Here is a 17414-nt window from a genome sequence, read left to right as displayed (position 1 = left end):
AGGCATAATGTTGAATGGCATCTCTCTAGAACTTCTTCATTTTGAGTAACTGAACAGCCCTGCCACTGAGCACTGCCTTTGAATACTCTTTTCCATTTTTGTTTTATTGAAATTGTGGGTGAGCTTAGGGGGCCTAACCTTAACCCCCCTCCCGCTCTTTAGGATGCTTCCTCGGTTCCCCTGGTTATAATGAACCACTCACTCCTAGGATTTCTCAAGGTATTGGATTCTCAGTCGCTGAGTGTCATTTACAGAGCTGGCTCTGTGTATTGTGCAAAGGAGCTTGGTTGCCAGGGCCTGTTCACGCCTGGTTGGTTCACTTCTTAGTATCTGCTCCCCGAAGGCAATGGGACAAGGTGTGTTCTGAGGAGGAGGGTGGGGGCAAACCTGTGTGGAACTCACCTGATGCTATAGAGGACATTTCCGTTCCGGGAGATCCTCAGCAGTTTGTTGTCTGTGGTAATCTCGTGGAAGTGGGCCCCCTTCTCGTTGGCGAAGAACAGGTCGGGTTTCCAGATGGAATCCAACATGGATGGGTCCAGGTCCAGAGAGTCATCCGGGTACTCATTGTAGGCCAGCCGGGGGTCGTTCCACTGCTGCCGCAGGAAGATGTTGACCCTATAGTCCTAGAGCCAGGAGATGAGGAGGTAGAGTCAGGGTCAGGCCCTGGGATGTCAACTCTCAGAGGACCCCTGGTGCTTTTGTTCAGCATGCCCCAAAGTCCCTTCTGGAGAGTTATGAGTGTGGTTGCGCCTAATATGGGGTGAGATGTAAAGTCTGTGCATCAGGAAAAAGTCAGGGGAGTCATTCCTAGAAATCCTCTTAAATTAAGTACATTTAGTTCTGAACTGAGTTATTTAAATGTTTTCTTTTGAAAAATTAAAAAAAAATAATAAAGTTCTAACTGGGGCACCTGGGTGGCTCAGTAGGTTATGCATCTGACTCTTGATCTCAGTTCAGGTCTTGATCTCAGGGTTGTGAGTTCAGACCCCACCCTGGGCTCCCTGCTGGGCGTGGAGCCTACTTAAAAAATAAAAACAAACAAACAAAAAATAAAGCACCGACTGATGTAATAAACACCTGTTTTCATCCTGTTGACATTTTGCCCTGTTTGCTTCATTTTTTTAGGTGAGATTAATAGTCCATCACTGATAAGGTTGAAGTCTCCCTTTTATTATCGATGCCATCAGGGCAGTAATTCCCATGCACACTGAGGTTTGAGAGTCGCTGCTCTAGATGGATTGAAGGAGCAAAAGGAAAGGCTAAAAGCTGATGCCTGAGCATTCACACTATTCTGTCTAAAGAGAGCAATTGATTCCCAAGCAGCGAAGGAAGGATAGGTGAATTCAATGGTCGTAGGCTTCACATCTCTCTGTTTCAATACCAGCCTTCTGCAACCTTCTATCATATATGTTGCTTTATTTCTTTGGGGAGAATTTTCTCAAAAAAAAATTTTTTTTTAAATGTAAGCTCTACACCCAATGTGGGGCTTGAACTCACGACCCCGAGATCAAGAGTTGCATGCTCTTCCAACTGACCCAGCCACCCCTGGGGAGAATGCATAGATGTTGTGGAGTTATACCTTACTGGGTTCTCAACTCAGTGCTTGGTTAAGGGCTTCTCTGATGTGACTGTAGTGGAGTTATGTGGCTGAAAAAGTCATGATCAAACCCAAGAGGGAAATGTTGGACTAAACCAAATGCAATGGATTTTTTATTGTAGGACTTCTCAGAGACCTTAATATGCTGACTATTTGTACGTATCTCCAAGAAGGGAATAGAATATGCATTATTTCCCCGATTTATTTTGGCTATAGAGCTCTTGTGTTTGTACATGATGCTTGTCTTCTATAGAACCTACGAGAAGAAGTACGGTCCTAGTCGAAACTCTCTCCCCCACCCTCCACCTTTGTTTTTTTTTTTTTTTTCCAGATGGACAAAATGAAGTCCAGAGTTAAGACCGACCTGGTATCACTCTGAAAAAGCAGGTCAGAGTTGATTCTGGAACACAAGAGTCCTGACTCCTAGCGGAGGATTTGGTCACTTGGTTCTAGAGGAGCCGAAAGAGTCCATTTAGTTTCCATTCACAGCCTGAGAAGCAGTTAGTGGGGTGGTGGGTCTCTGTGCCAGGAAAGTGGGTAATGAAGTTAAGAAATATCTTCATGAAGAAACGTTTTCAGTTTTGTTAGGGAGGCATTGTAAATCTGTGATCTATGAATATTATGTCACTGCAAGTAGAATTTGGGACATATTTGTGCTTTCCGGGAAGAAGAACATGGGTATCTATGTTGGATTCTCAAAAGGGTCTATAGTTCCTTAAAAGATTAATGACCTCAGTTCAAGTCCAACTCTGAATGCTCTCCTTCACCAATAGTCTCCACACAGGAGCACCTGCTGCTTTCCCTGAAGGTGCTGGATAAATGAGATCATGCTACATTTTCTTTTCCTAATCACTCTGGGTCTGTCATCAGCAGGGATGGACTAAAACAATCCTCCTCCCCACCCTCACCCTCACCCCTGCCAGCATCCCCCACAGCACATGACTCATTCTGTTCTCCTTCAGAAATATCCATAGCTTCATAAAATGTTCCAAGGTATTATATAGGATTGTTCTATAATTTCATTGAGGCCTCTCCCTCCAGCCCTATAGAAAATGACATTTGGTCTCATAATCTCATGTCTTATAAGTCCCGTGGTGGAGGGAGAACTCTAGGCCAGACCTGGATGTTGATACTTTGTTTTTCCTGCTGACAGTAATGGACGGCTCCCAATCTGGCCCCATCTGATTGGGGAATTAGAACTAGCCTCTCTTTCTCTCTTGGATTTTACGTGAAGTGCGCGCGCGCATGTGTTTGCGTGCATGTGTTTGTGTGTGCAACGGGGCACTGGACAAGTCATGTCAGAGTAAACGAGACTATGAGTGGTTGGGCAGGAAGAGCCTTCGGTCCCCAAACCCCAGCTGCACTTTTGATGTTCTTGCCAGTGATACGTCACACCTGTTGACGTGACCGGAAGGAAGAAAACAAAGTGGCATTTCTTAAGATGGTCTGTTAGGCACCAGGTGCTGTTCTAGGTACTGTCACACACACTTAATCCTCATGAAACCCCTGCACACCAGACATTCAAGTTCCTTTAGTGAGGGGAAAGAAACTGAGGCTTGTAAAGGTTATGAAACTTGCCCAAGGCCCAGAGCTAGTAAGTGGCAGAGCTGGGCTCTGAATGCGTCAGCCAGGCCCTTTGTTATGTCCCACAGGTGTGACTAGCCAGTTCTGTGCCAGAGATACTGCTCTGTCTTCCTCACTGCCTCGGTAAATTCTGCCTGCTCAGCTTAGGTGCTGTCTCCTGCAGGAGTCTCAATGCCTCCAGACTTCCACGACCTCTTCCTTTTCTGATCTCCTTGGCAAGACGGAATCACCAGGAACATTTAATTTAGCACTGGGTGCACCTTATCTTCTCAACTGGATCGGCAGCAAGTTGAGAGGATGAGTCTGACCTTATATTTCTCCTGCACCATCCCACCTACCCATGCAGTTAGTGCACCTACGAGCTACCCAATACCCAGAAGGAGGAGGAAGCAAAGCCAGAAAAAGTTAGAGTTAGGAACAGCTTTCCTCATTTTATAGTGGAGAGACTGAGACCTGGAGAGGGAAGGCATTTTTCTAAGGTCACGTAGCGGTTCAGTAAAGGACCTATTGGCTTCTCTAGGCCTCAGTGTTAACACGAGTTAGGATAGGGGAGCCTGGGTGGCTCAGTCAGTTAAGCGTCTGACTCTTGGTTTTGGCTCAGGTCACGATCTCATGGTTTCATGGGTTCAGGTCCTGCGTCGGGCTCTGCACTGACAGTGCCTGCCTCACCTGCTTAGGATTCTCTCTCCCTCTCTCTCTGCCCCTCCCCCCACTTGCACTGTCAATGTCTCTCTAAAAAAAAAACAGTTGGGATAGATGGTCTCTAAGAACCCTTCCAAATCGAACAGCTAATTGTTACTAGTTTAATTTTATTTTATTTTATTTTTATTTTTCCATTTAACTGAGCCTCTTTTAAGGACTAGGCACAGTTCTAGGCACTGGAGAATCTACCAAGAACAAGAAAGACAGACATATTCTTGCAGTCCCAGAGCCTAAGTGTAATGTTTACACCACACGGAGACAAGGGCTGTGATGGGGATGAAATACAGGGTGCCATGGAGATGTAGAAGACAGGCCCTCCAGCCAGATTTAGGGCAGGAGGCTAAATCTGGTCAGGGAAGGCTCCAGAAGAAGCGATATTTAAGGTGAGGCCAAATAAGATTGAGCCAGAGGGGAAAAGCACTTTGGGCAGTAGGAGCCGCATACTGGGAGGTCTTGAGGCAAAGGAAGGATGTGGCACTTTAGGGGTGCCTGGGTGGCTCCGTCGGTTAAGCGTCCAACTTTGGCTCAGGTCATGATCTCACGGTTCGTGAGTTTGAGCCCCGCGTCGGGCTCTGTGCTAACAAATCAGAGCCTGGAGCCTGCTTTGGATTCTGTGTCTCCCTCTCTCTCTGCCCCTCCCTCACTCATGGTCTGTCTCTGTCTCAAAAATAAGTAAACATTAAAAAAAAAAAAAAAAGGAAGGGCATGGTCCTTTGGAAAAAACAGCAAGTAGATGTGTTAAGGGGAAGGTGTTTGCAGGGCCTTGCAAACTCTCCGGAGGGATTTGGACTTCATCCCGAGAGTCATGCGGAGCCTTTGAAAAATTTTAAGTAGGGGAGGGCATTATGACATTTGCATGTTATTACTGATATTTAAAAAGATATATTAGTTTTTCTTATAAGAAAAGTAAATGCATGTTGATCGCAAAAAAGATAAAGGTACATCACTTAAAAGTAAGAAAAGAAAACAAGAACGGTGGGGCCTCATTAGGAAATGACCAGTGCAAAGGGAAAGCGGGAGACCTGGAGAATGTATCTGGTGTCCACAAGCAGCATGACTCCTCCCAGCAGCCCCCTGCTCCTCCCTTCAGAGGCTGCTACCCAAACAAGCTGTTGCCATTGATTTTCTCCTCCTTAGTTGGTAAACAGCAGTGGGACATGCAGTTCAGAAGAGATCAATGTAATTGGTGTAATAGGCTGAAAGCTAGATGCTGTTTTGCTTACTTAGTCCTGCAATCACACTGGTCAGCATTCGACATGCTCGGGGTCTCCGTTCAGGGTCAGGGGCCAGAGAAGCAACACTTGAATTCTCCACCCTAGAGCCTCAGGTTCCACCTCCAGTAGTTGGCTTCCAGGTCTCGAGCTCTCAAGGCTGGCCCATCTAGGTCTGGGGTGTGAGGGATTTCCTGAGCTCTCGCTCCGTAGTCTCTAGGATCAATTCACCCATCCTGCCTCCGAGAGTCGCTGATGGTCTGTTTTCTGGTAATGGGGCAGCTACCTTGCTTATAAGACTAAGGTAGAGCATTTATTCCTTCATTCACTCATTCTACCCCTCAACAAACATCTATTGAGGGCTTCCTGTGTGCCACTGCAGTGGGATCTGCCCCCCACTGCCATCCCCGCTGTGTCTAACTTCACGCTCCAATTTTTCCCACTAAACTCTCCTAAACTCAGCACTGTGGTCAATTAGGAAGCATGAAGTGTCTTAATAGGAAGGGGCCTGGATGAATGTGGTGGTGAGAAGGGAATGTGGTAGACAGGATGTGCTCCCGTTGCAATCAGAGCCAAGAGATAGTGTCCAAGGCATGGACAAAGGCCAGATTCTCATACCTTCCTAGGTCTCCGAATCCAGCTCTCAAAGGGGTGTCTTCTGTCTAAACTCAATTCTACTCTATAAATATTTGTTAGGCTTAGAGGAAGAACAGTGAGGGTGGAGGCATAAAGTCTTGGTTTCTACCCTCAGAGAGTTCAAATTATCTGGCGGGTGATGCAAGATATGGATACAAAAACTACCACACAACACTGGCAGTGACAAAGGTCAAAGAGGTTCTAAAAAATTGCTATTAGATATTGCTCTCGAGTCTTTGAGATGACTTCCAGCCAGCTTGGGTGAATCAGGAAAAGCTTTCAGAGGGAAGGTGACTTTGGAAATAGCCCCTTTCAGTCTGTTCCAGCCCCCCGATGTTAGCACCTCCAGGTCTGGTGTTGTTCTGAGATGGGAACAATATCTAGTTTCAGCTGGAAAGGAGGCCACTGATGTGTGAGGAGGAAGTCCAGGGGTGGGGAGTCAGGCTTAGAGCAGGACAGGGCTTGAGGACTAGGGTGTGGCCTCAGTGTATTTAGATTAGGATATATATAGTTGCAGGTCAAAGGAATCTCGTGTAGAAGGAATAACAGAGGTGTGTAGGTAGGGGCATTCAAACCATTCAGCTTAGCTTAACCACTAGCCATATAAGTAATAAAAGGTCCCCTTTACTGAGGACCTACTATGTTCCAGGTGTTGTGCTAAGCATGCCATGCATTTCGGCTCTTTTTATCTTTTTTTTTTTTTTAATGTTTATTTAGGGTCACCTGGGAGGCTCAGTCGGTTAAGCATCCAACTTTGGCTCAGGTCATGATCTCATGGTTCATGAGTTTGAACCCTGCGTCGGGCTCTGTGGTGACAGCTCGGAGCCTGGGGCCTGCCTCAGATTCTGTGTCTTCCTCTCTCTCCGCCCCTCCCCTGCTCACACTCTTTCTCTCTTAAAAATAAACATGAAAAATTTAAAAAATAATATTTATGTATTTTTTGAGAGAGAGAGAGAATGTGTGATCAGGAGAGGGGCGGAGAGAGAATCTCAAACAGGATCTGTGCTGTTAGTGTAGAGCCCAATATGGGGCCCCATCCCATGAACTGTGAGATCATGACCTGAGCCAAAATCAAGAGTTGGGTGCTTAGCCATCTAAGCCACCCAGATACCCCTCAGCTCGTTTTATCTTTAAAACAACCCTATAGCATACATATAGCCAACCTAAGTTATAGGTGAAGGAGAGGCAGAGAGGTTAAGTAATTTGTTCAAATTTACACAGTAATCAGGAGGATTGGAATCTGAGTAGAGGGTGCTTAGCCTTGCTATATGAGCCGCCTCTTCCTCTCCCACCCCAGGAGGGAGCTGCCCTCCCCAGCCCTCTGAAAAGCACCGTGGAACCAGAGTCATAGACGAGGTCTCCAAATGTGAGATGAGTCAGCCCCAGCTCTTCACAGTAAGGACCTGGCTCATTGGCACATGTAGAGTTTACCAAATCCCGACTGAGTGCCAGGAACTGTGCTAAGAGCTTTAGTGAGCCCTCTCATCAAATTCTCACAGTGACACCGTTTTATAGATAAACTGAGGCCGGGGGCTATCTTGTGCTTCATCTACAGTTAGTGACAGGGCTGAAGCTTGAATCCATGACTGGCTGACTCCAAAGTCTGCTTTTAAGTAGTATGCTGCACTGGCTTCTTTTATTGATGATGAGTGATTTGGGGTTGCTGCTTTTTAGTTTTCAGGGCACCCTTATGTTAATTTTGTTCTGTGAAGTTTGGCATGAAGAGAAGATTCTTCTCCACCTTGGACAGATGTGGCATCTAAAGCCCTAAAATCTTGAGTTCTCACCACTAGTTACTGGTAGATCCAGGATTGATAATACTGATATGTAGGCTTGAGACTTGACCACGTGTAAGGAATGATGCCAAGAGCATGATGTGTGTTATTTTATCTTCATGGTAATCTTGCGATGTAGGTTCTATTATCATTCCCATGTTATGGTTAGTTACATCAAGGCACACAGAGGTTAAAGTACTGTTCCTACATCACACAGCTAGCAAGTGCTAAAGTTGACATTTGGACCTAAGATGTTCATGCCAAGCAATTAACTCCTAGACTACACTGCCCAGGATCTCCTAGACTTGCCCCAAATGACAGTTTCATGACACTTTAATGCCACCTGATACTATCTCTGGCTGTGGTTATGCAGCTGTGGGTTTGTAGATACCCATAATTATCAGGACGTATTAAAAGGGGCAAGAAACAAAAAGCTTCTGCCCCAGGTCCCGCAGTCCACCAGTGCTCCTACTTCATTGATGATCTGACCCTTGAATTTGACCCGTTGTCTGTGCCACACTCAAGTCCAGTGCTGGCAGAATCCCCAGATCCTGTCCCATTGTCTTCTTGGTTCCAGATGCCTGCTCTGTGCCTCGAACCTCTCCCAAGTCACCACCCTGCTTGGTGCATTCTGATTTGGATCTCACACAATCAGAGATACATTTGTTGTAAAGAACTGTAGGTGGGTTGGACCAGTGGAACTGAGCATCTTTGTTTATCTTTAGGGGATCACTAAAACACAGCATGAGTTTAATAATTACATAAAAATGCTAATAGCAGCTGCTTTTATTGGGATTCTGGCATTTGCTAGAACATTATATGCATTGTATCTCTAAGCCTTTCATCAACCTAGCACACTGGGTATTATACTCATTTTACAGGGAAGGAGACTGAAATCCAGAAATTATTTGATAATAATTCTATTATTCAGTAGAGGTCAAGTGTCTTGCCCAAACTCTCAGAGCTAGTAGGTGCTAGAGCATGGACATGAGCCCAGGACTATCTGGCTCTCAATTTCACATTATTTTGACAATTACATGTGGCCTCTTTATTTCCTTTTTTTTTAAAACCAAGTTCCTACGTGGGTAGGTGAAAGAAATATGGTAGATATAGTATACTGGGACCCCACTAAGCCCATGTGACTGGTTGGCTCATACATGCCTTTATAGTCAATTATCAGGTGGAGAACTTTGGTTTGGGATATTAAACAGTGAGGTGGATTCATAACTGGTTGTCAAGGAGTGCAAATTGAAGGGCGGATGTTACCCTGGAAAAAGGCAAGAGGACAGTGTTGTCAGTACAGGGCACAGTAGTGAGACATGCCATTAGCCCATTTGGAAAAATGGAAAACTGGTTGCTCTGTGTGGGTTAAACTACAGCAGAGAAGAATATGCAGTAGAAGAGCTTGGCAAGGCCCAGAATCAATCACAAAGTCCCACATGTAATCCCAATGATTTAGAACAGGCCTGTGCTTGTAATTTAATAACTGGAACCCTAATTTACTGTATCGTGTCTCATTTAGAGAACTATTTGATAAACATATGGGAGACATTCACTCAGTAGTATGAGAAAAGAGTATTTGAGGAACAAGAATTTGGCAATTGGTAATCTAGCATCATCGGGATGGGGGAACATCAACATTTTCATTCCTGGAAAGAGGGTTTCTGAATGGTAAGGCAGGGATGGTTTCTTAGACCTCTCTCTGGCATGGACAAAATTTCCCTCAGGACTGTCAGTCTTCTTCCTTCTTTTTTGTCCAGTTCCACGTATGTCAAATGCAACTTTTGATTGGCTTCCCTGGTATTCAGAGAATAGCAAGGGAGTGCTTTCACGGAGGACAAGAGCATTCCTATTATTCAAATGGAGAGCCCCACTGTAAATTAAATAACTTAGCAGTCTTATTTACCCACTTTAGTCTTTTCTGGGTTTGACTGTCATGAGTCAGCCTTCCTGAATCTGATCTGATGGAGAGCCAACTCTGAGCTGTCATAAATTCACGATTGTGATGCCTCCCTCAGTGGGGTGCTGGGAGAGAAGCATTCAGCAGAGGATACCAAAGCTGCCTGAAGCCCCATTTCCTGCCTGTAACAGACTCTAATGGCATTTCTGAGTGTTCTATCCTTGGCCTTCTTTAAGTATTCAGTTTACCAAGGCTTTGTGGAGTGTTGAGCCGTATCTAATTGGATGACATTTAATAGACTTTCTCTTGGATCCCCCAAACCCAAGAGTATAAAAAACGACCAAGCATTAGCTGTGTAGAAAGATTGAAAGTGTAATGGAAAAAAGCAACAACAGAAAAGATTTCATCCCAAATAGCAACAAACCACACAAAATATCTAGGAATAAACCTAACAAGAAATGTGTGACTTGTAGACAATAAAAAAAAAAAAAAAGCAAAAAACCACCACCACCACCACCACCAACAACAACAACAACAATTCTAAAACTTTACTGAAAAGGCACAAAGGAATACCTAGATAAACATAGGGATGTACCGTGTTTACATAATATTGTAAAGATTTCAATTCTTACCAAATTAATCTATAAACTCAATGCAATCTCAATAAAAACTTGAGGCCATTTTTATCAGCCTCAACAAGTGGATTCTAAAGTTTATATGGAAGAGAAAATGGACTGGAAACATTAGGAAAACCTATAGAAGAAGAGCAACAGAGAACTTTTCTAGCAGAGGTAGAAATAAAATGTTAAGCCTTAGTAATTAAAATAGTGTGGTATTGGTGCAGAAACAGACAAAAGGAGCAATGGAATAATAAACTGAGACTAGAAACAGACCTAGGCATAATGATAGAAAAATTACTATCTAATCAGAGAAATATAGAGTTAAACCACCACCAAATACTATGCAGAAAACTAAACCCTAACTGTATGAAGGAGGTATATGTAAAAAAAGAAATCTAGACTATTATTGAAAATGCCCAGCATGCAAAAAAAAAAATATGCAAAGATACTCAAATTCACTAGGAATCTGGAATGAAAATTAAAACTGACAATGAGGTACCATTTAAAAAATCCCGTTTGGTAAAATGAAAAGGCTTGATAATATTGTGGGTTGGCAAGGATAAAGGGAAATGAACACTGTTATGGGGACAGTAAATTGGAAGCTGTTTTGTAAGTGAGCTGGACAATAATGTCTGTTGAAATAACAAGAAAGGTGCATGTCCTTTGATAAAGGCATTCCACTTCTGGAATATATCCTGAGGAAACACACAGAGTTGTAGACACGACTATCCTTTGGGGTGTTGTTTGTATTAGTGAAAGGTTACATAAACGCAAAGGATCCATCAGGAAAAGAGTGCATCGATACCATGAAATGATGGCATGGGATTGTTTAGGCAGGCCATAAAGCTTGGACACAGATTAAAATTATTTGTCATATCTTTTTAAAAATATTTATTTTTGAGAAAGAGAGCGCAAGCAGGGGAGGAGCAGAGCAGGGTGGGGGATGGACAGATGATCCCAAACAGGCTCCGTGCTTACAGCAGTGAGCCCAGTTTAGGGCTACAACTCACAAAGTGTGAGATCATGACCAGAGCCGAAACTGGACGCTAAACTGACTGAGCCACACAGGTGCCCTATTTGTCGTATCTTGAATATAAGCCACTTATATTCCACGTTGGTGGTGTGCAGAGAGTTAAGAATGAGTTAGACCCATATGTAGTGATGGGAGAGATCCCAAGGGTTGGTGGAAATGGCAAGAGCACAGTCCTATTTAAATGAAGGTTGCGTCGATGTGCATATATGTATGTGTGGTTGGGGAAGGTAGTAGGACGTACACTAACTTGCTCGGCTGTAGTGGCTAACACAGGCTAGGACAGTGGGACTCAGGGGCATTCCTGTTTTCTTCCTCTGTCTTTTCTTTTTTATTGGACTTACTACAAAAGCTTGTTTTCATCTGTTACTCATGTACGTAAAAAGATGTTCCAGTGTTTTCTTGTCTGTAGCATAGTGTGAGTGAACACTGTGACATGATTACTTAAACTGAAATGTCTCTTTTTTTGAGAGAGAGAGAGAGGATGTGAGTGGGGGAGGGACAGAGGGACAGAAAGAGAGAGCGAGAGAGAGAGAATCTTAAGCAGGTTCCATGGTCAGTGTGGAGTCCAATGCAGGGCTTGACCCCCCAACCTGAGATCATGACCTGAGCCGAAATCAAGAGTTGGACGCTCAGCTGACTGAGTCACCCATCACCCCCAAACTGAAACGTCTTTGAAGTGGCATGCATAGAAGTGATTTTAGGGTTCTGAGGAGGTTGCCTGAGGCCGCCTTGGGAAGGCACGGATTGAGGGAAAAACCAAAGGAGTAAGATTCCTGGCCTCTGCTCCACTTCATCCAGAACAGGCCTTTTTGTAAAAAAAAAAATCAGTTTGTCAAAGTGCCACATAAGATTTAGCCCAAAATGAACTGTGGTGATAGGGCTGCTATTAAAAACAATGCTTTGAAGCCTACTAACCCAGAACTGGGATAATGATGGCTCCACTTTGGTCTGCTCTGAGCAGTCCTGGGGGGCCGGGGTTCATTTCTTGACCTTTCATTTCAAGATGGAAGGCAATGGCACTGGATGTACTCTGAGAGAGCACCATGGATGGTAAAGGGACTGGGCACCATGGGGAATGGTTGAAGAAGCCAGGTGTGGGCAAGCGGCAAGAGGACTGACCTCAGTTATTTGAAGGGCTGTCAGGTGAATAGATTGATTCTCTGTGGCCCTAGAATCATAATGAAAGCCATGGGTAAATGGAGATTTCAGAGTTGTCCAAATATGGGATTGGCTGTCTTGGGAGACAGGGAGCTCCCTGTCTCTAGAGGTATCCAAGCAGAAACTACTTGGCCATAGTGTTTGTGGCTGAGATTCTTACAACAGACGGCGGTTCAACCAGAGAACCTCCAAGGTTAATTCTTCCCACTAATATTGATTGGGCTCCTATGGTTCAGGCAGTGTGTTGGGCACTGGAAATATGGAGATGATTGAGAGAGATAAGCCCCCCAACACAAGAGCAAACAAGACAATAAACAAACAGTGAATTTTCACATCTGAGACATCGCTTCAAGGATACTGGAACCCAGTGATGTGATAGTGACTGGAGAGGGGAACGTTTTTAGATAGGGAGTCAGGGAAGAGCCCTCTGAAGAGCTATCTGAGTTGAGACCTGCAGGGTGAGATGGAGCCATTCACACAGAGATCTCTGGGGACAGAGGGAGCAGAACAGAGTAAGAGAAGCTGCTGTGGGGTTTGAAGCAGGAGGATGCTGTGATCTGATTTAGGGCTTAAAAAAATTCCTCTAGCCACAGTGGGAAGCAGTGTAGGGTGTGAGGAAGGGAGGCATGGGGGCAAGTTAGGAGGTAGTTTTAGCCAAGTAGGAAAGAGACGATGCCAAGTTTAACTGGAGTTGACAGCAGCAGAGTTGGAGAAAAGTATATGGATTTAGTTTTATCTTCTATGATTCAAAGCATGTACTTCATTCAATCAGTTGACCCCAGAAGTAGGTTGGCCTTGTGAAATAGTGCTGCCCAAACAATGGAGTCACATTTAGGGTTGGGCTAAGGGGCATTTCATCTCCTTAAGTGGTAGCTGTTTTCGTGTGTCTTGAGGCCTCATTTGCAAATATCCGAAGGGATGGATGGCCAAGGTCTTTTTGTGATAAAAGTTCTGATAGAATCACACAAATCCTACTGATTAACCAGACCACAGTGCAGGAGACCCATGGCCCATCGTCTCCTTGGCTCCACCACCTTTCCTCCTGCCCAGTGCTGAGCAGGTGAACGTGGCCAAGATCAGGGCTCCAGAAGTCAGGCAGCCCGGGGATAGTAACTAGCAAGGGTATTTATTGGTTGGAAAAGCTTGGGTGAATTAAGCCCCTCTGAGCTTTAGTTTCCTCATCTATGAAATGGGATGATTGGATTACATGAACTAATCCCCATAAGTTGCCAACCGCAGATGCCTGGTTTTCAGTAAAGCAGTCAATACGTGAGAGTCACTGCCGCCTCACCTCTTCATTGGAAGAACTGTCTTCCTACTGTCTTTGTTCCACTTTGTCTTCTGCTTTCTTCATGCCCCTGATATCACATTCCCGAATTTCACACACCCTCCCCTTCCCCATCCACCATCGCCAAACCCATCGGATGCTGTTGTCTTTTCTTACTTGACTTGCCCCCTCTTTTAGCACTGCTGGATACATGAGTTTTTTTAACCTCTCCCCCCACCTCCCAACCTTTGAGTCATTCCATGACATCATTCTCTGCTGGAAGGTGTTAACAGAGAGAGTACCATGATCAGATTTCCTCTTTAGAAAAACTGCTCAGAATCACACAGCGGCATTTTCATAGCACCCCGCACATAAGATGTATAAGTGAGGGCTAATATTGCTATCGGTGGTCATTATTAGCTATGTCCCATAGCATCCTGTGCAAACCTCTGTGATCTCACTCATCACACTGTGTTGTTACCTTTGGTTTTGTTGTTCACTGTCTCCATAGAGAAAGCAGAGACCTATGGGGTCAGGGGCAGGGGGTGGGGATTATACTTTTCTTCAGGCAGGGCCACATGACTTCCTTTGGATAGTGAGATATGAGCGGAAGTGGTCTGTGTCACTTCTGGGAGGAAAGCATCGACTTGCCGGTGTTCAAGCCTTTGGTGCCTTTTTCCCTTGCGTGGCAAATGTGAAATCACACATTGATGTGGAAATGCAATGCTCGGCCACCACAGGGAGGGCAGTGGTCTTAGAGAGTCCCCCACATCTGCTTTATACTGATTTATACTTAAGTATGCGCTCATATATTCACAAATATCCATAGCAGACTTTAGATGAGTGATAAATCAATCTTTGTTTGAAGACATTGAGATTTGGGGGATTGTTTGTTGTTGCAGGAAAGCCTAGCCTAATATGAGTAAAACAGAACTCTATTCCTAGAGCTTAATGCCATATTCAGCATGTATAGGATGTGGTTAATAACGGAGGTGGAAAGAATAAATGAATAAAATAGGGAACAGAAGAAATAAACCTAAGAAGGTGTTTCCTTAGGCTTATGTATTGGAGTCCTTGGTTGATTGGTTCAATAGTTAACTCCTTTAGGGGTGCCTGGGTGGCTCAGTCGGTTAGATGTCTGACTCTTGGTTTCAGCTCAGGTCATGATCGCACGGTTTGTGGGATCGAGCCCCGCGACTGGCTCTGCACTGACAGCTTTGAGCCTGCTTGGGATTCCCTCCCTTCCTCTTTCTCTGCCCTTCACCTGCTTTCTCTCTCTCTCTCTCTCTCTCTCAAAATAAATAAGTAAATTTAAAAAAATAGTTAAGAATCCTTTGTATTTCTGTAGCATTCATAGAAGGCTTTCATACCTATTACTCATGTGTTCCTACACACCATTCTTAAAGCCGGATACCTAGAGGGGACTGAGTCTGAGTGGCATTAAATGGTGGCAGAGCTAGAACTCAACTCCTGGTCTCTTGATTTCTGGTTCAGGACTCTGTCCATTGCTCCTTAATATCTACAAAGGAGGCCAAACTTGTAGACTAGAGTTGGATAGACTTTCACCAGTCACTGGGGGTCATGGACACAGTGTGCCTGTCTCTATGCCAGGCCAGCCCAAGACTTGGCAAGAGAGCTTGGAGCACATGTCCTAATAATGGAAACACTGGGATTCGTGCCCAGACGGTGTCAATACACATACACATACACATACACACACACACACACACACACACACACACACGCATACACTCTTCTCTCTCTCACGTTTGTTTACATATATTCTACATGAATTTCAGCTATCCATGTGTCCCCACATATACACACTCACACGTGTACCTGCGCATGTATGTGTGTGGACATACTCACATACCGATACACATTTAAATTCTCTTTCACTTATTCACATGTAATTGTACATACACATATTCATGTGTGCATACATACACACATAAATGTGCTCACTCAGATGCTGATTTGTACTTAAATATGTGCTCATATATTCACAGATATCCATATATAATTGCATAACTGAAGATAATATACCTCATGTGTGTTCACTCTTAAGTACTTTTACATATATGTGTGCACACAGATATGTGCACATCCACACTTATTTACATGTACATTTATCACCACAGAAACAGACTTACGTTCGTATCTGTGCTTGGTCATACACATTTCTCTTTGATGTTCCCTGTTTCATTTTCTGTAAGCTAGCATACACATTTACACATGCCTCTTTGTACATCTGCACAAATGCACAATCCCACAATATACACATGTGTAAATACTACACGGACACATAGATGCTGCAGTATAGGGACTTACATGTGTCCAGACAAGCTGGATGGATCCCTCTGGGTTCTAGTTCCAGATCTTTCTCTCATGGCTTGTCAAAGGGGCTGTTTAGTTCAGGACCCCTCTCCCTCTTCTCTCTTTCCCATTCCTGTTCCAATCTCTACCTTCGTTTTCTGTGTAGACTCAATGAAACTGCCTGGAAAGGTCAGATGAAGGGCTGGCAGCTTCAGCCCTCCCCTCGTCGGGAATGGATAGAGACCCCTGTTGCTTTCCTGGCTGCCTCTCTCTGCTCTCAGGTCTGCTAGCTCCAGTGAATAAAGCCAGGCCCTGGGAGGCAGACAGTCGGGCCTGGGGACTCCAGCTGTTTATAGAGCTGCTATGCACTCCCGCTGCTCTTGGAGAACAAACACAGGCTGGAAAGTTTCTGGCACAGGGACTATGCTCATATTACCATGGGCCCAGGAAGCACAGTCAGCTCTGTGTGCTTTTGGTGAGGCAGAGTACTGGGCTGGAAGTCTGGGGGCTTGGGCCTGTCTATTCAGTGAAGTTCCCTTTCATCTCTGATTTCCTTATGATGAAAGGAAACAAGCAAGGGCTGGGTAATTACAAACATCCAGGGATTAAATATTTATATTTGGCTCAGGAGAAGACAGCCTTTGGGGTGAGACAGATCTCAGTTCAAATTCCACCTCTGCCACTGATCTGCTGTGTGACTTCATGCAAGTGACTTAATGTTTCTGAGCCTTGGCTTACTTATCTGTAAAATGGGGATTACGTTTCCTGCCTCACAGAGGCTTTTGTGAGGTCTGAATGAGATGAAATTGGCAAAAGTGCTCTGCACACTGCCTGGCACATAGTAGCATTTAGACATGGTTGTTGCTCTTGTTATTGTGTTAATATGGGTCCAGTCTTGCTCTGCAAACACATTTTGAGTGACAAGGAGAGAGGCTTGAATGGGAAAGTGGTCCAAAGGGTTTGGTTGGTGGGAGCTACATTAGAAAGAAGCTGTGAGGGAGGGGAGGCCTTGGCTACTGCAAACAGCATTAGACCTGGGTTTCTGTCCCACCTGCTCCATGCTGTGTGACCTTGCTCAAGTGATGTCCTCACTCTAGCCATCAGATCCCCTCTCTGTAAAATGAAGGCCTGTCTTAGACAATTTCTTAAGGTTTTTTTCTAGTTCTGAGGTATTATGTTTTGTTTTTCCTAATTCATCTGCAAAGTAAATTAAACACATACAGATAATTAAGGACCCAGTGGGGGGAAAAATCACAGGATTGTGGAATGTACAAGCTGAAAATGGTAACTCCTCTTTTGGATTAACTTTAATTACTAAGGAGTAAACTCTGTCCCTTGTGGAACACTCCCAAGGAGGCACATCATTGCCAGTTTCTCATTCTTTGTCTAGAGATTATGTATCTCCACCCCAGGGGACCATGGCCCCCTGGGCCTCCCTTGTTGGTTATCTCGATTTTCATTATTGACTGTTCCCTCCTGAGGCATACTGAGCCTGGCACCATAAGAGGCTGGATTTCTTTATTTTATTTTATTTTATTTTATTTTATTTTATTTTACCATTTTTTTAAATATGAAATTTCTTGTCAAATTGGTTTCTATGCAACCACCTAAG

General features: G+C 44.4%; 1 protein-coding gene across 2 annotated transcripts in view; it reads right to left on the bottom strand.

The window, feature by feature from the left end:
- The window catches only part of GLRA1 (glycine receptor alpha 1), an 82447-nt gene that overhangs the window by 22060 nt on the left and 42973 nt on the right, over positions 1–17414 (bottom strand). For both annotated transcript variants that reach the window (XM_015063962.3, XM_015063963.3), the window contains exon 4: positions 403–626. In XM_015063962.3, coding sequence (XP_014919448.1) covers positions 403–626 — 224 coding nt within the window. The remainder of the gene's footprint in view (positions 1–402; positions 627–17414) is intronic.

The sequence above is a fragment of the Acinonyx jubatus genome, chromosome A1 (assembly GCF_027475565.1).
Source record: "Acinonyx jubatus isolate Ajub_Pintada_27869175 chromosome A1, VMU_Ajub_asm_v1.0, whole genome shotgun sequence".
NCBI lineage: Eukaryota > Metazoa > Chordata > Mammalia > Carnivora > Felidae > Acinonyx > Acinonyx jubatus.
This window is presented reverse-complemented; position numbering and strand designations above follow the sequence as displayed.